Source organism: Boeremia exigua (genome assembly GCF_020726555.1).
Source record: "Boeremia exigua strain MPI-SDFR-AT-0100 chromosome Unknown C7974scaffold_5, whole genome shotgun sequence".
Lineage (NCBI taxonomy): Eukaryota > Fungi > Ascomycota > Dothideomycetes > Pleosporales > Didymellaceae > Boeremia > Boeremia exigua.
The window spans coordinates 88,895-109,730 of NW_025763522.1; the positions used below are offsets into that span (position 1 = coordinate 88,895).

The window sequence follows — 20,836 nt, forward strand, 5'->3', positions numbered from 1 at the left end:
TGTAAAGCTCTGCTGTTGTCTGTAGTTTATAAAGGGCCTCCATGTAGCCTTCAAAGAGTCAAGAGTTTGCCTTGGATATGATCCAGATTACAGTGAGAGTCAAGAAAAGGGAGAATAAATTAACCTCTAGACCTACGTAGAAATCTTCATCAAAACCGTTTTGGTTTCAAGGAAGTTGTTAATGCTGCTGGTGTATCCCTCCCTGCCTACGCCACTGGTTTTCCACCCACCAAACGGCATGTCATGAGCGACTGTGGGAGAGGTACAGTTGATTGCCACTGTTCCTGCTTCCAGGCCCTTTGCGAAGCGCATAGCACGATCAAGGCTTTTCGTGTAGACTGCAGCATACAATCCGTACTCCGTCTCGTTGGCCTTCTTCATAATTTCCTCTTCAGTGCTGAAGGTATTAATGATGACGACGGGACCAAAAATCTCTTCTTTCAGTATTTTTGCATCCTCTGGGACGTTCTTAAAGATTGTAGGCTGGATCACGAAGCCTTGTGCGCCGTCGGGACTGCCGCCACCAGTGACAAGTTCTCCTGACTGCCTACCCGAATCAATGTAGCTACGAACAATTTTGAATTGCACCTCGTCGGCCATAGGTCCATGGTCGGTCGCATTGTTGGTTGGATCACCAATTGTGATTGCTTCGAAGTTCTTTTTGAAGACAGAGATGAAACGGTCCGCTACGGTGTCTTGGACGTAGATTCGGGAATTCGCCATGCATGATTGTCCGCTGTTCCATTGGATGCTGTTCTTGGTTTCTGCGGCAGCCAAGTCAATGTCTGAGTCGTCGAAAACGATTGCAGGGGATTTCCCTCCAAGCTCAAGCATGACGTTTTTTAAGTTGGATTGGGCAGCTGCAATCTGAATCATGCGGCCAGTCCGGGTCGATCCAGTGAATGACAGAGCACGCACGTCGATATGGGACGAGAGACAGGATCCTGAAATATGACCGTGTCCAGAGAGCACATTGATTACACCTGGGGGAAACCCAGCTCGTTCGATCAAGGTTGCCACCTTCGCGGACTATTCTCCGAAATTAGCGCCAAGAACGATCGCAATTTTGTCAAGCCAACTTACCGTTAAAGGCGCTTTCTCACTGCTTTTCAACACAACTGTATTGCCTGCTGCTAGTGCAGGAGCGAGCTTGGAGGAGAGAAAGAAAATTGGCAAGTTCCAAGGAATGATGGCAGCAACAACGCCAAATGGCTGTTTCAATGACACGTTCACATATCCTGGGGTATTCAGACTAGAAGTTCCCTGAACAAGGTAACCTGCCTCAGCAAAATGTTCGAAGTTGGATGCGGCGACCCAAGAGTCCCAGTAGGTCCGGACCGGCCTTCCCATTGAGATGGCCTCAAGATAAGCAAGTTCGGTATGAGCTTCCCTGATCAAGCCGGCCAACTTCTTCATGTAGGCGCCACGCTGTTCAGGAGAAAGGGCGGCCCAGCTTGGCTGTGCAGCCTTCGCTGCTGCGACAGCGGCGTTGGTGTCTTCCACACTGGCTTCGGCAACTGCAAGACACTAGTTATAGGCATACAGTTGGAGTATCTGGAGCAACAACCCACCTTCGGCAACAACATCCATAGTCGATGGAGATTTGAGCTCGAAGGTTTCACCTCCTGAAGCTTTAACGAACTGGTGCATCACGAACTTGTTAGTAGAACGTTCGTAAAACTCCAACCCGGAGGCCTCACATTGCCATTGATGAACAATCGCGTTTCGATTTCTTCCTTCGACCAGGCCTGTTTCTGCATAGCTGACATGTCTTGTTCGTTGTTTTGGGTGGGCTCTGTAAATTGTAGAAGTGATGGTGTAGTTGGAAAGATGTTACTGTGGCATGGAGGGCGTATTATACCTGTGGGGTCGTCTGCTTTGTTAAGATGCTGCAGCTTCATCCATGCTTCACGGACGAGATCTCTAGAGATGTCCGTGTTCGGCAATCGGTGATCCTACACATACCGAACAGCAGTGGCATTATAGCCAATGAACAGTCAACAAGTCAATTCCAAGCGAAAATTGCGGGGCCAAGCGACGCAGCCCGCTATACCAAGCTCCGTCGACGGCACGTGCAGCACCAGATTGCAAATCAGGTTCTGGTCTGTGCTCTAACAAGTCCTCACCCGGCGATGCAACATTCGCCGCGCCGAAGGAGTGCACATCCGCCGAGTCACGATGGATTCACCTGATTGGCCGCGCCGCACGATCTGTTTTCCTGTCAACATCATCTTGCGCCGAGCCGAAATGGAAATGGAGCAATACAAGGCGAACTTTTTTTTCGACTATGGTAAAGCTTCCGACGAAATCGCAAGCGGAGTTTACTTACCTAGGAACCTCTCAAGAGCTACAGTCTCATCAAGAACTTCAGCCACGCGCCTCGTGCCTTAATCGTCTTGTGTTCACCCAAAACTCTCCGCTCGACATTTCTTTCATTTCAGCATGTCCAGTTACAAGACTAGCATCGCTAGCATTCCAGAGTCAGACAGACCAACACCTCCAGAAATCAATCAGATCCCGCCGACAGACAAGCCCGACGAGAAGGCCAATCCTGGTTCTACCTCAGCATGGACTTCGAATGAGGCTCCCGATGGCGGAATGGTCGCGTGGATGGTCGTTTTTGGTGCTTGGTGCACCTCATTCTGCAGTTTTGGATGGATCAACAGTACGTGCACTTCAGCGTTTTGCACAATATCTTCCGAAAACTGAAATGGTGGCTCCCTTTAGGTATTGGTACTTTTCAACAGTATTATTCAACAGAGCTTCTGCCACAATACTCGCCCGGAACCATATCCTGGATCCCCTCCTTGCAAGTCTTCTTCATGTTCGCCATGGTAAGTATGCACGCCATGTGGACTATCTGCAGGACTCTGACAGTGGTTTAGGGTCCAGTTGTTGGCAGATTATACGACCGTTATGGGCCACGATACCTTATAATCGCTGGTACCTTCCTCCACGTTTTCGGATTGATGATGGCATCCATCTCAACAGAGTACTATCAAATCATGCTCTCGCAAGGCGTCTGCAGTGCCATTGGCGTGTCACTCATATTCCAGCCAGGTACGTATCTGGGGAATAATCTTATGAGATTCATGATTTCTGACCCCACTAAAGCATTGAATGCCATCGTCACCTGGTTCGATAAGAAACGCGGCATAGCCTACGGCATTCTTTCCACTGGATCTAGCATCGGCGGCATTGTCTTTCCCATCATGACTAGTCGTCTTATCCCTTCTCTGGGTTATGGATGGACGATGCGTGTTTCTGCCTTTCTGATTCTCGCTCTGCTCATTCTCGCCATGTTGACTGTCAAGTCTCGATTTCCTCCTAATATGCAGCGCATAACCAAGGAACAACTTGCCGCCCCGTTCCACGAGCCAGAATTTCTAGCTCTCAATACTGGACTGTGTTTGTTCACATTTGGGATGTTTATTCCTATCAACTATCTTGCAGTGGAAGCTGCTGCCAATGGGATGAGCCCAGATCTGGCGCGATACCTCGTTGCTATTTTCAACGCTGCTAGGTCTGTCCTCCAATACCGGTCCTCGTTTGGAAGCATTAGCTAATGATGGATTTGCGCACAGTCTATTTGGCCGTCTACTCACTGGAGTTTTAGCCGACCGCATAGGCAAATACAACGTATTTACCCTAGCCGCGTCCGCTACAGGCATAAGTACTTTAGCCTTGTGGCTTCCAATTGGACGAGACAACGATGCTGCGCGTATTGCATACGCCGTCCTATATGGATTCTTCTCTGGCGCCTATGTCTCCCTAATCGCAGGTCTGGTGGCACAAATCTCTCCAATGAAGGAGATCGGTTTCAGGACCGGGCTGGTGTTCTTCGTCAACAGTATTGGAGCCTTGACGACATCCCCCATTGCCGGTGCTATTCTAGACCAGGAGAATGGTATTTGGACAGGAGTCAAAGTCTTCTCTGGTGTTTTTTGTATTGCTGGCACGGTGTTTGTATTTGCAGCCAGGGTCTATAAAGTTGGTTGGAAGTTTAACGTCTTCTTCTGATACTAGCAAAACCATCACTCCACCGCACCAATGCCCGCAGAAGTTTTCTTTCATTCTATGTAATTATCTTCATTTGATGTAGTTTTGTCGATAGAAATTGTGAAACCATCGTAATGCTTGAAAACATAGAAACCGTATTCTAGGGGTCATGTCGAGGAGCCAAAAGCTGACGAGTCAAAAGCTTCCCACATCGACATCGTCAATCATCGAGTCCCAGTACATATGATCGAATGCGTCCATACTCCAGTCCATGCTTGAAAGAAATTGTCCTCCGTAAGCACCACTTGCTCCACCAACATCAACTGTAGTTGCTGCCTCCATATCAAAGCTTTCCTGCATATCAGTTCCCCCGACATTCTCTCTATTGACGACAACCTCTCCCTTTCCTCTCCCTAATACAGCAACTCTGAGTTTCATTGCTTTCTCTCTCAATCTGCGTAAAACGGTCCAATTCCCGCCCCCCTCGTCAGGGATTGCACTCGCAAAGCAAGCATTTGCTAACATCCACGCCTTGTCCGTATCAGGACCCTCAGGCGAGACACACAAGTATCGAAAAATGAACATCAGCACATGATACTGAGGATAACTCTGTGTGTTCCATTGAAATCCTTGAAGCATGTCATCGGTTCGAAATTGTTCGCTAATCTCTAGAATTTTGCAGGCGTGAAGGAAATCTTTTTCCGCTTTTTGAAATGTCTCTGTCGCTTCTGTCGGAGTAGAAATTGTTGCAAGCGTTGGGGTGTGGTGTCGTAGCCATATCTGGCGGGTAACAAAATCAAGCTTGCTAGGAAGCAGCTTACCAATCAGATATGCCATGCGTTGAATTGGAATATTCTGATCGCAATATTGCAAGTACTCCATATCAAATTGTGTTCTGAGCGTTTGGAACGCTTGTTGCCGGGCCAATTCAGTAGGATGGCTGCTAGTGAGTGAGGTGCTCAGAGATAGTTTTCGGAGAACGTTGTGTGCTTCGATTACCATTAGAGTAAATGACATATCAGTCCATCCCGGTTTTACAATCGGAGGGCGTTCCATGGTCGGATAGAGTTCGCCGTCGTCAACATTTGAGGGGAATGCAACATCGATTGCGCTGTCGGGTGTGTAGATCTTTAGGCCGTGATCTTCAGTTACTCGGGAGTCGTTGGTAACAATCAGCCACCATAGGCGTCGCCGCATCTCGCATTCAAAGGGCGGAAGCTTGAAGTTCGTGCCATCACGGTGAAGACCAATGGACTGAGCTGACCGGGTAACAAGTCCATTCAAGGCCCAGATAGCTCGACCTCCACGGGATGAGCGAGAACAAAACTACAAGGGATTAGCCATGCATTATTGGACTACCGCCCTGCTTACCAGGTACAAAGTTATCGCCTGCAATGTCATTAATGTCGGGGTGTCTAAGAAATCTGCGGCAGCGAGCGAATGCTCCAGTCCCTGCTTGAAGGTGTTTAAAGCGGTGTTTTTGGCCTGCCCGAGGAGATGCGTTACATGATCTGAATCCAAGCTCGCCACTCCGGCAAAGTATATGGCGAATTGAAGAGCACTAACTCTGGGGTTAACATGAACAGGATTGTTGATTGCGCCGTAGATAATGCCCTGGGTCGATGGGATATGGAGGATCTTGAAGAGCGGGTCAACATTATTGACAAAAGCTTGCCATAGTTGTACAGCACATGGTCGAGACGGATGATTGTAACCGCTCCCCAGAGATGGTCTATGGAAGGCGGATAGAAGCGGATCAATTTCCAGGCAAGCGGAGTAGTGGGAGTCACTTCCGGCATGCTGGTTCTCGATCAAGAGCTTGATTTCTTGCTCCTGTGATACATGTCAGGAGAGGTGATTAACAAATAGATTGAACAAACCTCTTCCATGACTTGAGAAAGGAGAGCATCGTTGAAATAGCGGCTTGAAGAGTCACCTTGAACGAGTCTTTCTTCACTTGATACGCCAACCACAGAAGAAACGCTAGGGTCACTGGAGTTGACTTCGTCGGCAGTAGGCGGACGAGGAGTAGAAATAACTTGTGTAGCCGCGGGACCATTGGTAAGGGCACTGATAGTTCTTTCAAGCCGGACGAGACGCGCCGAGACATCAGCAATGGTCCTCTTCTGTGGCCTGCGAACAATTTGTTCCGGCGCCGGATAGTAACACAAGACGTCGGCGCGGCTACAGTTCTTACACGGTGACTTTTTGTCGCATCGGATCTTCCGTTGATGACATAGTAAACAGGATCGGTGAAGCCTTCTTTGCTTTCCCATCGTTGGAGCAGGCAAAGTGCTGGCTGTGTCCTGAGCGTCGGCCATGATAGACAATTGTCCCACGTGACTGGGGCAGCTGACGTTATCTATCAACATGTTAACGTGAATGTACTCGACGGCCTTCTATTAGCTACCGAACACCGACCTACTATACGCTTCCACTACATCATATGGGCAGAAAGAAGCATTGTTCTACCGAGCACGCGCTGCGTAAGTTCGGAACTGGGGACAAGTTGCACTTTGATCACCAGTTGGATATTACTAAGCTAAGCTTGATAAGCACTAACAACGGGCCGATGTTTTGCCTAGACAACCTACGAACCATGTTCCGCGACTAGCATTAGCGAATCACAACCAGCGACCACAAAGCTGTCCGCTTACCGCATGTGCAAGTCTTGTGCAATTTTCACCAATCTGAGGGATGTTTGTGCCAAAACATTCGGGCCTTTCGCAACATAGGATGTTTTGGTACTTACAAAAAGCCATGAAATTCATGTTTACGGGCATCTTTAAGTTATTCGAGACACCAAATACTAGGACGCATATTATATCAACACAATGGCAAGCGTATACGGCTCGTTTGAAGACCGCTTCAAGGCAGTGCCAGCGCTCCTGGCGGCAAGCATCGCAGAGGGCAACGACATCGGCGGTTCTATCTTTGTCAATCTTGACGGCAAGGAAGTTGTTAATATCTGGGGTGGATACATAGATGACACTCGCACGCGCGAATGGCGGGAAGACACTATTGTCAACGTCTGGTCAACTTCAAAGACTGTTGTAAGTCTTGCAGCACTTATCTGCATCGAGAAGGGCCTTCTGGACCCATTCGAAAAGGTCGCAAGATACTGGCCTGAGTTTGGCGTGAACGGAAAAGAAGATGTCGAAGTTAGGCATCTACTGAGTCATTCGTCTGGCCTATGTGGCTGGGCGCGAAAGGTTTCGGTACAAGATATATGCAATTTGGACGAGGCGGTAAAGATGCTTGAACAGCAGGCGCCCATGTTCAAGCCAGGCAGCGCATCTGGATATCACGGGATCACCATGGGTCCTCTGATCGGGGCCCTCGTATCCCGTGTGACAGGCAAACCCTTTGGGCAATTTGTTCAGGAAGAGCTCGCGCAACCACTGGACGCAGACTTCCAGTACGGCGTCAAGCAAGCAGACTCGAGCCGCGTTGCCACCCTTAGCGCCCCACCTCCATGGCACTTGCCAGACACGGAGATTGACTACACCCATCCTTCCAGTTCCTTAGGAAACCCGGCCATGGACGCGACCGAAGCCAACAAGCCCCTCTGGCGGTCTGCGGAGCTCGCAGCGTCGAACGGACATTCTAACGCCGCGGGCGTTGGACGCATCATGTCGACTATTTCACTTGGAGGCACCGTTGGCGGACGACAATTCCTCTCCCCTGCTACCATCGACCTTATCTTCCAGGAGCAGCAGAACGGACGAGACCTCGTCGTCAACCAGAACATCAAATGGGGCATCGGTTTCGCGTTGACAGGAAATGGTACCATCATGGAGTGGTTGCCCGAGGGTCGAATCTGCACATGGGGCGGTTGGGGCGGGAGTGTAGTGATCATGGACCTAGACCGGAAACTGACAGTGACATATGTAATGAACAAGATGGACGCAACTCTTCTTGGCGGAACTCGGACCAAGGCATATGTTCAGGCTGTGTATGCGGCCTTAGGAGTTGCGATAGAGCTACCGCTAGATATGTAATAAAGCTACACAAGACGGGAGAGTGGAAAGCTGTATTTCAGTGTTTCGCTTGTTGATTCTTCATACATAACGAATGTCTTCACACACCTATGTTTGCGTTGCACGTGCAGTGCGGCCAGGCGCGAACGCACGCTCAGGTGAGGACGGGCAACGCCCACCAATTTACCCGCACCCTCATGTAGTACCTAGAACACTAGCAAGAACAGGGCGGTGTTGCTCCTAGACACAGCAATTGTGTGCTGGAGGTGAGATGACATCGCCGTCATCGTATAGCGTTGCTTCGAGCCAATAATCAGCATTCTAACGTCATTACTCAACCATCCACGCAGGACCCTAGAAAATGAGCACTCTGCTGCGGAAGCCTGATCGGCGGTCTGCATAGCCACGATGCTGGTAAGATTCAATTTAAGCTTTTTGTTGAACATTGCGTAATTCTTGGCCAATCCTTAAGCAGATCTCTACCTGGTACACAGTGGTGGTGGCTATGCCTCACTCTCAGCCACTGCTTCGGCCTCTGTACCTCGGCCGTGTATCCTTCCACAGACAAAAATAACGGTCCTGCGTTCGCATTCTCGACCAAACAATTCTCTGCTCTCTTCCCAGCCTAAGCACTGCTCTCTTTCATTTTGTACTATTGTGCTACGTATCGACACGGCCAACGGCTACCATGGTCATTGCGAAAATCCTGGGAACAATCAATAAAGGCCTTTCTACTGGCATTGACCTTACTGGCATTGACCTTACTGGCATTGACCTTACTGGCGAAAAGTACTATGATCACAAAGATCGCAAGGCAGGGCTTGCTGACGAGCAGAAAACTCCAATGCAAACGTGGGGAAACTAGTCGATCTTATCGAATCAGGTGGTGAGACTGCGGATGGTGAGCGCACCTGGACTTTGGATGAAGCATCGATTCCTCCAGAGTACGAAGCCTCTGAATCTGAGCGCGGGGTTGGTGTCCAAATTGCAGTCTCTGACCTGGTCCGTGATGTCACCACAACGTGAGAGAATGAGGTGGAGGGTCAGGATGAGGCTTCCATAAGACTGCCCTATCCAGTGATCATCCCGCAACGCCGGCCTGGAACAAAATTACTCGGTTGGGCTTGAGCATACCCTCCCGATCTCCAAAGATTTGGTATCGAGCAAGGCACATTTCTTGAGTGTCTGCATGATTTCGAGTTTGCGCAAGAAGCTTAACCTTGGCTCAGGACTGTATACATTGGCGCAAATGTAGTAGGCATGATTCCAGAAACTATTACCATGGCTGTATCACTTTGTGTATCAACCATCGACGGGTGCGTGTGAATCACTTACATTGGGGCTTTAACTTGCACTCTCAAGGGCTGCGATTGAGCTACACGGGCGTTACAAAGCTAATGCCATTTCTGATTATATTAAAAGGGAGTTATTTATGCCACTTGGCCTCTATGCTATTGTTTTAATGCATAACTAAGTTGTATATTGCTTTAGCTATTCTTCTATAGATCTTAAGGGTATATATCTTGTCCTACTATAATTATTTAAGATAGAGTGCAAAACTAATAGTGCTATTGCGCTTAAGGCTATCTTGCAACATTATTTCTAGAATTGCGTAGTTACTACCTTTAGGAGTCTAATATAGAATAGGTGCTATGCTGCTTAGATTGCGCATTCTTTTGCGCACCTTAGTAGCAAGAATATTAAATTCTGCTAAGTTAATTTAATCTGCTTAAAACACTATAATTAGAGGTAGCACCTAGAATCCTAGATAATATAGTACTCTATAGTAGATAGGGAATAGGATATTATCTATTAGGCCTTAGAAGCTGCAAGTAGTATAGGCTAATTCCTAGCCCCCTAATATTATAACTAATATTACCTGCTTCCCTTTTATACCTCCCTTACTAGTCTACTCCTTATTATTAAGTTCTCTTATATTATATATAAAGCTGCCTATAAAGACCTAATTAATCTAGCCCTTAAGAATTGCTAAGAAGTTAAACTACTAGAGAGGGAAGATAAAGATAATTATATCTGCCTATAGAATTTTAGCTTGCTCTATCTTTATATCTTCTATTAGGCTGTCTAAAGTAAAGGTTAAAGAAGAGACTATAGTAATCTAAAACTAGGCATCTATTAGTAGATTAGCAAAGTCCTCCTAATTAATATATAGTTTCTATTTTATATAATAGAGATCTAAGGTCTAGGTCTTATAGCCTTATTACTTTAATTTATTATATATAACTTAGTACAAGCTATAGATTAGAGAAGGCAGCTCTAGATAGGCAAGAATAAGAAGAACTCTTATTATAAGAAATATAAGATTAGATATAATAGTTTAGGAATACTATATCTTTATATCTTTAAGTAAATATAAATATTAATATATATAGCTATATTTTATTAGCTATTATCTATGCTTTATATCTAAGAATATTTAGACTAAAGCTAATATAAAATACCTATAATAGATATAAAGTACCTATAGTGCAAAATTATAATATTAATAAGTAGGCTAATTTTACCTAGTAGATAAAAGTAGGTTTCTAGACTTAAGTAAAATTAAGAAGCTATTATAGGATAGCAATGCTACCTACTCTATTAGATTGCTAGTAGGTGTTCCTACTTAAGCTAAGTCCCTTAATCTCTAAAGGTAAGGAGATAAAAGATAAGTATATACTCTATTATTGCAGAACTTTACTTAATTATCTAGAAAAGAAAGATCTTGTTAGTAAAAGAAGATACCTTCTAGCGTAAGTATAACTCTAGCTATAATTAGTGTATATCTAAGTTTATTCTAGTTAGACTATCTATTATTATCTTATACTATATTAGCTAATTAACTTCTATACTAAATATAAAATAATTATTACTATCTATACTTTTAAACATGTTATATAATTATATTTAGCTTCTAGCTATAATTTATAATTTAAATCTATCCTAATAGGCTTTTTAGATACTTTAAAATCTTAAATATACTATTACTATTTAAGAGTATTAAAAACTAATTTAGAAGTAACTTATAAGATATAGAAGTAGAATTATATAAGATATAGAACCTATTTACTATAGTTATCTAAAATTTTAAAATAGAAGTTCTATAGATATGCTAAAGCCTTAATTTTAATATTAGTACCTATAGGAAGCTCCTTTACTATAATGCAGGTTCTAATCTAATTATTTAATATTAGATATATTCTAACTTATAATATATATACTAGGTTTATAGAACGCCTTCTCTAGTAGAATACTTTTGCTAAGACTATACTAAAATACCCTTCTATCTTTATACCTCTCTAATAACGCTAGTTAGATATATTAAATAAGTATTAAATCTAGCTTATGCTTTAAGCTCTTAAATAAGACGTAAATCTCTTCTTATAATATGCTGCAGCTATCTATAATATATACTAAAGTACCTTAAGTAGATAATATGCTAAATAGCCCTTAAGAGCTAATTCTATACCTAGCTAATAGTATCTAGATAAGTATATAGAGAGAGTAATTATTAATTACATTCTTTACCTTATATAGCAAGAAGAACCTTCTTACTTATAAGATATAGCTAATATAACTAATTTACTATAATAAGAGTATAGAATAGCCCCTATTAGCTAGAACTAGCCTAAAAAGTTTATTAAGTGTTAACTAAGGCTAAAAGTAAAGTTTAATTAGAAGTATAACTATAAGAGAGCTCTCTATAAGAATTCTAAGATAATATAGAGCTAGTTTAGCCTTATAGCTAATATTAAAGCTAAGTATAGTATTATAGATAAAAATATATATAACTTTAATAAGACTAGCTTTATAATAAGTTAGATTAGCTCTAGAGTAGTTATTATAGATATAAAAGAGCTAGAATAAGCAAAGCAGGTCTAGCTAGGCAATAAAAAGTAGGCTATATTAATTTCTAGTATAAATACTACTAGGTAGGCTATTCTACCTTTTATTATCTTTAAAGGCAAGACTTACTTCTCTAACTAGTATAAAAATAAAGATCTATCTTTAGACTAAGTTATTAGAGTCTTTATAAATAGCTAAACTAACAATAAGCTTAGTTTTAATTAGTTAAAGTACTTTAATAGGTATACTAAGAAGTAGACTCTTAGAACTTACTATTTACTACTTATAAATAGTTATAAGAGCTACTAGTTAGTAGTATTTCTCTAATACTATAAAAATAATAAGATTATTACTTTTATAATACCTATATACTTATTATACCTTTTATAGCTACTTAATATAGGTTATTTTATCTCTTTAAAGTAGAAGTATAGGTATTAGGTAAATAAGCTCTTATATAACTAGATTAATTATATAAATAAGTAGTTATTTCTAGTATACTTTAAAGCAGTATATAATATAATAATAACCTCTAGTAATATCTAGAGAGAGTTCTAAGGCGCTAGACTAGTTCTCTTTAATCTAGAATAGGTTATATTAACCTTTTATATATAGCTATACACTCTATTACTATAACTACCTACTAATAATAAACTCTAGTAGTTTTAAACTTCTAAAAACCTAATTAAATTTAAGTTATAATAAACGCTAATTTTAGATAAGTATAAGAGGTAGTAAGGTATTTTACTAAATTTACTATATAGCGCACTAGAATACTATATAAAAGAAGAAGTAAAGGTAGTATACTAGCTTATATAAATAAACAAAGAATATAATAAGCTTTAAGAAGCTCTAGTAGCTATAATAGAGCGCAAATTATATAAAAGAAAGCAAATTAAGATAGAAGAAAGTATAATAGTTAAAAAGATATAGTACTTAACTACTCTAAAAGAGTTTAAGGCATATAGTAATAGAAAGAAGCTTAAGAAAAGAGTATGCGCTAGTAGAGGTAAACTATCCTAATAATAGTAAAGAATATATAGTAAGATAAGGCATAATATATAAATATATAAAAATAATATAATAGTAGTTTCTAAGTAATATTATAGTTTACTTTACCTTCGATAGGCCTAGAATAGGCTAATATAGGCTAAAGTAGAGTATAATAAAAAAAAGTTTTAAGAAAAGTATTCTACTAAAAAAAGTTTTCTATTAACCTAGTATATATATTATAAGTAGATTACTTACTAGATAAACTCTATTCTAGAGCCTTACTTAGAATTAGCTCTAACTCTAGTTATGCTAGTACTATAATCTATATATTTTAGTGCGTTTTTTTTTAGTATAGAGAGCTTACTCTAGTTAACTTTAAGATATTAGACTAGTTAGGTTCCTACTATTAGGTTGCTTCTAAATTTAGAGAGATTTATTAGAAAGTTAGTCTATATATTAATACTAATTTTTAGATCTATAGCTTATATAGTTAATATTATTAGAGTTTTATATTTAAGGTTAGAGTAAGATTTATAAGATTATAATAATCTATATAATTAGGTTTAGAGGTGTTCTAAGATTATAACTAGTAATTACTAATATTACCTATTATTATAGAATTAAGCATCTAACTATAATTAGGTAGCTTAATTATATAACTATAAATTAAGCACCTAGAGCTATATAGAAGGCTTAGACCTATAGAGGCTAATTTACTAATATAGAGCTACTTAAGCTATAGTAGGAGCTTAATTAGATAAGGTTATATAATCTATATAATTTTCTTTTATATTTAAGATAAGTATTATCCTATAATAGATAGAACTTATAGTCTATCTAATAGATTACCTAAATATAAGCCTACTTACTTAATAATACCTATATATATAGGTATATTAAATATATAGATAGAAAGATATATTAATAGCGCTATAGATAGTATATAGTCTATAGTTAAATATAGCTATATCTAGATAGTTATTTACCTATATACTATTATTAAATAGTTATTATAGTAGAGAGTAGTATTATAAGTAAGTATTTTAAGTATATAGTTAAGTATATATTAGCTATATATAAAGTATATAGATATAGTATTTTATCTAGCTAGATTAAAAGCTATATATAGTATATATACTTTACCTAGTATAAGTAAGCTAAAGCTATAGTAGAGGAAGTAGGTAACTAGGCTAGTTTAATCTAGTATACTAGTAAGCTTAGGGTACCTAGCTAGGTTATTAAGCCTATCTATCTATTATCTATATATAAGAATAAATTAATATATTAAGTTAACTCTAATTATTACTACTAGATATTTAGAAAGCTAGAGAGTATAAAGGAGTATTAGTAAGATATCTATAGCTAGTTAGTAGCTAGAAAGTTTAGATACCTAACCTAAGAGAAGTAAAAGAAGATATAAGAGTAGATTAGTATTATAATTACCCTTTTATAACTAACTAGATACTAATACCTAGTAAATACTAATATACTTAGTATAATATTATATAAGCTATTCTATATAGCATAGTTTTATTATAAGTTATATAATAAGCTTACTCTTTAGTAGTTAAGCTAAAGTAGGTCTTATATAGAGCTTATATAGCTTATATTAAGCTTAGTAAGCCTAGCTTATATAGCTTATTTTAAGCCTAGTAAGCTACTATACTCTCTATAGTATATAGCAAGTAGAAATATAACTCTTATAGTTTATATTTAACCTAAGTATTAATCTATAATATTAGATCTTAACCTAACCTTTAAGCTAGATAGTTTACTCTATACTACTTATTATTACCTCTTATCCTTAAGATAGATAGATTATATCTATACTACTTAGTGTAAGACCTCTTTAGTTTCTCTAATAGTATTTATCCCTAAAAACTAATTAAATAGTGCTTATAAGCTTTACTTAAAGTATAACCTTAATATTTTAAATACTCTTAAGATATCTACTACCTTAGGAAACTAAGCTACCCCTAGCTTAATATCTAATAATATAGATATAACTAATAATAGTGCTACCTATATAGGTAATATTATAGTTAATAAACCTAATCTTTACTATAGTAAATATAATAAGCTTAATAATTAGCTTATATAGTAGAACTTATTCTTCTTATTCTAAGGTAAATATATTAAAGAAATTAAAAGGGTTATACTTATAAGTAGTTATATATATAGCATAGTATTTAAATTAATTAAACCCTTTATATAATAGTATAACGTAGATAAGGCCCTAGATAAAGTAGATATCTAGATAAAGGACTTTAATACTTTTAAGGAATAAATTAAACCTATATTTAGCATATTTAATAAAGTCTCTAGTATAAGACGCAAGATCTAATATATTATATAAACTAAGTTAGCTACTAACTATACTATAGAGTTCTAATAACTTACTATATATACTAACTAGGATAATACTATACTTTTAACTATATTTAGGCAAGGACTTAAGCTAAAGATTAAGAAGAAGCTAATGCGCACTAGTGCTAGCACTAATACTTTTAATATATTAGTTAATACTATAATTAATATTAATATTAAACTATATAAGCTATAATTAGAATTATAAGATAACTCCTAAGCATAGGCTACTAATTCTATACTATATGCCTTTAGGAACTAATAGAAAAATAACCTCTAATAAGGATAATATAGTAGATACTACTAGTCTAATATATTATAATAAGTCTATACTAGAACTAATATAGGATACTATAGCACTAAGGCTATAGACCTTTCTAATATTAATAAAGAACCTAAGTAGTAGAATATTAAGAATAAGAGTAGTTTTAGAACTAATAAGCTACTAGTAACTTATTATAGCTATAGCAAAGTAGGCTACTTTACTAGAGACTATTATAGCAAGAATAAGGTTATATAATAGCTTAATATATTATCTAGCAAAGTTAGGTTTACTAATACTAGTAATTAGGAAATAATTACTAATAATATAGAATATCTTATAAAAGACCTAGAGATAGAATCTAGAATAGATAATAAGTATATTAAACCTAATAAGGACTAATAAAATATCTAAAGTATTATACCTATACTATACTAATAGTTAGAAGAAGTTTATACTACTAAATAATATAGATCTGCTAAATATTAAGAATATTATAACTAGATACTCTAGGTTCTAGACTAATAACTTAAAGCTAAGCACTAGGCTAATATAGTATAATATATTAGTAATAAATATATAGCATATAATAATAAAGAAAGTATAGGATGCTATATACTAAATAATAATATACTTAATATTATAGATAATAAACCTATAGTAGCTTATATTTAATTATAGAAGTTACTATAAAGATATAATAATAGTAAGATATAGGCTATAGTTATATTAAACCTATAAATTTATAAGAACTATAAGAATATATTAGTATCTATCTATAAACTCCTAAAGAAACCTAAAGAATAGTATAATAAATAGTTTATAGACTATTAATAAAATAACTATATAACTATTAAGATACTATAACACGCTAGTAAAGATATTCTAGTATAGGATAAACCCAATATTAGGCAAATGCCTATATAATAAAGAATAATACCTTAGTACCTAATAGATATAAGAAACCTCCTCTACTATACCCTTTTATAGATAGCCTATAGCATAGACTTATATATAGTATACTATAATAATAAAATAAATAATAAATAGTTCTCTAGTATAAAATAATACTACTATAATAAATAGTATAAATATAGAGTTAATATATATAAAGTTTACTTATAGGATAAGTAATAATAATACTACTTCTTAAAAGAGAAAAATACTTAGTATATATATATTATAAATAGTTATTAATTAATAATTACTACTTAAACCTATATTAGTAATAATACCTATATAATAACTATAAGGGCTATAAAGAGGCTAAGAAGTAGTAAGAATTCCTTAAATATAAAGAAGTATTAGATAGTAAGAATAAGTCTTTTTTAGACTAGTATAAATAATATATACTAGAGATTAATCTATTAATAATATTAGTACTAATTACCTAGTTATACTCTCTATTAAATTAGGAGAAGTATAGATATAGGTACTATTAGACTATAGATTATAGTTTAACTATATCTCTTTATAAGTAATATAGCTAGCTAGACTATACCTTACTTAGAAGATAGAACTCTACCTACTATAAGTAGCTAATAGAAAACCTATACCTAAGGAATTAGAAATAATCTATAAGGTATTATCTATTCTAATAACTATCTAAGAATACTATAAGAAAATAACCCTAGATACTTTTAGAATAGCTACTTATAATATTATATTAGGAATTCCCTAGTTATAAAAGTATAACCTATAGATAGATTAGGCACTTAAGAAGCTTTTACTAAAGCACTATAAATATAGTATAATATAGTTAAAACCTGCGCAGACTATAACATAACTAGTAGATAAGAAGATAATTAGTAATATTACTTTAACTAAGATATACTAAGATAGAGTAGTTAACTATATAGAGAGTAACTAGCTCTAGCCTTATAAAGTAGTAGTTAAAGAGAAATATATAACTCCTAGTATTCTAGATATATATTAATAATATATATAGATATTTTAAGAAGAGCTTATAGTAAAAGCCTTACCTAAGTATAAACTCTAGAATTATAAGATTAAGCTTTAAAAAGGAAAGTAACTAACTTTTAGGCTACTATACTAGTTATTAGAAAAGAAACTTAGTATACTATATAAGTATATTAAGGAGAACTTTTAGAAGAGATTTATTAGAAGATTAGAATTATCTATAGGGTACCCTATTCTCTTTATACTAAAGAAAGATAGCAAGCTATAACCTTGCATTAACTTTAGAAAGCTTAATAATATTACTATTAAGAATTAATACCTATTATCTAATATATTAGAGTTATAGAATTAACTATAAGGAGCTTAGTACTTTACTATATTAGATTAAGAGAAGTATATAACTTTATCTATATAAAGAAAGGTAAAGAATAGAATATAGTATTTAAAATAAGATATAGACTATACAAGTACCTAGTTATACTATTTAGTCTAATAAATGCACTAGCTATATACTAGGAATTAATTAATAATATCTTTAAGGCATACTTTAATAGAATAGTAGTAGCATATCTAGATAATATCCTAGTATACTCTAAGATACTAGAAGAGTATATATAATATATTATAGAAGTACTAGAATGCTTAAAATAAGTAGACCTCTAACTAAAACCTAAGAAGTATAAATAGTATAAGGAGAAAGTTAAGTTACTAGAGTTTATTATAGGATAATATAGAGTTAAGATAAGCAATACTAAGATTAATATAGTAAAGAATTAGCCTACCCTAATAATAGTTAAAGGGATTTAAGAATTTCTTAGGTTTATTAACTTTAATAAATAATTTATTAAAGATTACTTAAAGAAGGCCTTACTACTTATAAAGCTTATATAGAAGGATATATCTTTCTTATAGGGAAAAGAATAGAATAATATATTTAAGTTATTATAATAGGTATATATTAACCCCCTAATACTAATTATATTTAAGAGTAATAAGCTACTTTAGATAGAAATAGATGCCTTAGATTTAGTATTAGGAGTATATATTATATAAGAAAAAGATAGATAATAGCACCTAATTACTTATTACTTATATAACTTCTTAGAACTAGAAGAATGCTATAATATATATAATAAGAAACTCTTAGTAATTATATTATCTCTAGAATATTAGTAAGTATATATAGAAAGTTATTTAGACCTTATAATCTATATATATTATAAGAGTTTAGTATACTTTACTACTACTAAGGTCCTAAACTAAAGATAAGTTAGATAGTTAGAAATACTAGGCTAGTATAAGTTTAAGATCCTATATACCCTAGGCAAAGATAATAGCAGAGTAGATATACTTAGCTAATAATATAACCTAGTAGGTAAGAAGATAATTAATAAAGCAGCTATACTTAGGATTAACTAAGATAGATCCCTTAGACTATTATAATAGCTTAATAATATTATGCATATATTATAGGAATACTATATACTAAGTTAAGTACTAGATAACCTTTAAGAAGGAATTATATATAATTATTATAATAATCTACTATATAGTTATTCTAGAATTATAAGAATAATAGAACTTATTAGATAATATTATAAGTTCCTAAATATAAAAGATAAGGTTACTAAATATATTAAAGAATATATTAACTACTAGTAGAATAAATATAGTATATATACTAAGTATAAAGAAATATAGGTAATAGAACTACTAACTATACTATAGATAAATATTATAATAGATTTTATTATATAACTACTAATCTCTAAGAACTCTATAATAGACTATAATTATAACTTAATATTTATAGTAGTAGATAGATTTATAAAAGCTACTAAGTTTATATCTTTCTAATATAGCTATACTATAGAGTAACTTACTTAAGTATTCCTAGATAGAATTATTTAATACTATAGTATTCTTAAATTAATTATTAGTAATAGAGATAAGCTCTTTACTTTAAATTTCTAGATAATATTTCTAGTAGTAATAAAAATAAAGAAGAAACTTTCTATAGCCTATTATCTATAGATAGATAGATAGATAGAACAAGTAAACTAGATAATAGAAATATACCTCTATATCTACTATAACTAGCAGTAGAATAACTAGGTTTTACTCTTACTTATAGTATAAATTATAAATAATAATAAGCTATTAGAGGTAATAGGTATAACGCTATTTCTTATAAACTATAAAAGATACCTAAATCTCTTTATATAAAGTCTTAATAATAATATCTAAATAGAATTAGTAATATCCTTAGTATAGAAGCTAAAGGAAGTATATTAGAAATTACTAAAGAATATTAATAAAGCTTAGTTATAAGTAATCTCTTATATTAATAAGAAAAGAAAAATAGCACCTCTACTAAAGAAAGGGGATAAAGTATACTTTCTTATAAAAAACCTATATATAAGAAGACTAATAAAGAAACTAGATAAAGTTAAAGTTAGACTATTTTTTATTTTAGAGAAAATTAGCCTACTTAACTATTAACTTAAGCTATAAAAAGATATAAAAATATACTCTATATTCTATATCTCCCTATTAGAACTAGCTAATACTAATATACTAATCTAGAAAGACTTCTATTACTAGAGTAATAGTAATAATAAATAGAAAGTTAAAAAAATAATAAAATATTAAGAAACTAGACTAAGCAAAGAATTTCTAGTTAAGTAGTTAGGATACCTAAACTTAGAAAATATATAGGAACTAGTTATAAACCTTATAAACTACTAATAGCTCCTATTCTAGTACTTTTAAAAGTAAAATCTAGATTACTCTCTAGAATAGATAGTATAAAGGTACTCTAGCTAAGAGCTAGAGAACTAGGCATTAGGCCTTCCTCTAGCTAAGCTATATTATAGTTAATACCCTTAACAGCCTTAAGAGCCTTAATATTATTAATATACTACCTTATCTTATCTACCTACTATTTCTTATAATACTATAATAATTTTCTTTATTTTTAAATATAATCTTTCTTTATATGCGCAGCTAGAATAGCTTAGAGAGTAGTAGATTTAGCCTTATCTACTTCTACCTCTTGCTACTTTAGACAGCTTAACTCCTAATTAATCTTGTTAAAATTTAGAATTAGAACTTCTACTATAATATACCTCTATCTACTAATATAATAGCAATTCCTATACTTTTTCTTTAATAATAATATCTAATACTCTAAACACTTTTTTATATAATATTAGCAGAATACTATTACTAGTTAACTAATATAATTAATATAGTTACTAATAGAATAATAGTATATAGTACTTCTAGAAACTATAGAGTTAGTTTATAAAGATATAAAAGTTAAAAGAGAAGAATAGTATTATAAACCTTAGAAGGGGCATAATAGAAGATAAAAGATAGAAGGATTAATAATACTTAGGGATAACCTAAAAGTCTTTAAGAAGCTTAGCATTTAGAATTAATAATAATATAACCCCTTCTATTCTAA

The 20,836-nt window shown here is 35.1% G+C and overlaps 4 protein-coding genes across 4 annotated transcripts; 2 read left to right on the forward strand and 2 right to left on the reverse strand.

Moving 5' to 3' along the window:
• Positions 1-91: 91 nt before the first annotated feature.
• On the reverse strand, positions 92-1,908 carry C7974DRAFT_391769 (aldehyde dehydrogenase). Its single transcript, XM_046141614.1, has 4 exons — positions 1,701-1,908; positions 1,572-1,641; positions 1,084-1,517; positions 92-1,029 (listed from the first exon to the last, which is right to left on the reverse strand). Exons 1-4 carry the CDS (start codon positions 1,899-1,901, stop codon positions 133-135), a joined length of 1,602 nt encoding a protein of 533 aa, XP_045997681.1. The 5' UTR covers positions 1,902-1,908; the 3' UTR covers positions 92-132.
• A 294-nt stretch (positions 1,909-2,202) lies between these two features.
• On the forward strand, positions 2,203-4,107 carry C7974DRAFT_162168 (major facilitator superfamily domain-containing protein). Its single transcript, XM_046135972.1, has 5 exons — positions 2,203-2,665; positions 2,728-2,834; positions 2,886-3,060; positions 3,115-3,523; positions 3,585-4,107. The coding sequence occupies exons 1-5, from the start codon at positions 2,443-2,445 to the stop codon at positions 4,018-4,020; spliced, it is 1,350 nt and encodes a 449-aa protein (XP_045997682.1). The 5' UTR covers positions 2,203-2,442; the 3' UTR covers positions 4,021-4,107.
• Positions 4,108-4,194: 87 nt separating this feature from the next.
• On the reverse strand, positions 4,195-6,483 carry C7974DRAFT_462663 (fungal-specific transcription factor domain-containing protein; the record flags this gene model as incomplete). Its single annotated transcript, XM_046146212.1, has 5 exons — positions 6,421-6,483; positions 5,880-6,361; positions 5,371-5,832; positions 4,396-5,325; positions 4,195-4,353 (listed from the first exon to the last, which is right to left on the reverse strand). The coding sequence occupies exons 2-5, from the start codon at positions 6,318-6,320 to the stop codon at positions 4,195-4,197; spliced, it is 1,992 nt and encodes a 663-aa protein (XP_045997683.1). The 5' UTR covers positions 6,321-6,361; positions 6,421-6,483.
• Positions 6,484-6,677: 194 nt separating this feature from the next.
• Positions 6,678-8,111, forward strand: C7974DRAFT_391776 (beta-lactamase). Its single transcript, XM_046141615.1, has one exon. The coding sequence runs from the start codon at positions 6,834-6,836 to the stop codon at positions 7,998-8,000; it is 1,167 nt and encodes a 388-aa protein (XP_045997684.1). The 5' UTR covers positions 6,678-6,833; the 3' UTR covers positions 8,001-8,111.
• Positions 8,112-20,836: the final 12,725 nt, after the last annotated feature.

Excerpts from the sequence above, each read along its gene's own strand:
- C7974DRAFT_391776 (XM_046141615.1), top strand. The coding sequence starts at position 6,834 with ATGGCAAGCGTATACGGCTCGTTTGAAGACCGCTTCAAGGCAGTGCCA.
- C7974DRAFT_162168 (XM_046135972.1), top strand. The coding sequence starts at position 2,443 with ATGTCCAGTTACAAGACTAGCATCGCTAGCATTCCAGAGTCAGACAGA. Across the intron at positions 2,835-2,885 it reads TCTTCTTCATGTTCGCCATG|GGTCCAGTTGTTGGCAGATT; the intron begins GTAAGTATGCAC and ends ACAGTGGTTTAG. Across the intron at positions 3,524-3,584 it reads GCTATTTTCAACGCTGCTAG|TCTATTTGGCCGTCTACTCA; the intron begins GTCTGTCCTCCA and ends ATTTGCGCACAG.
- C7974DRAFT_391769 (XM_046141614.1), bottom strand. The coding sequence starts at position 1,901 with ATGAAGCTGCAGCATCTTAACAAAGCAGACGACCCCACAGGTATAATA. Across the intron at positions 1,642-1,700 it reads GATTGTTCATCAATGGCAAT|TTCGTTAAAGCTTCAGGAGG; the intron begins GTGAGGCCTCCG and ends GTGATGCACCAG. Across the intron at positions 1,030-1,083 it reads GTGAGAAAGCGCCTTTAACG|TCCGCGAAGGTGGCAACCTT; the intron begins GTAAGTTGGCTT and ends TTCGGAGAATAG.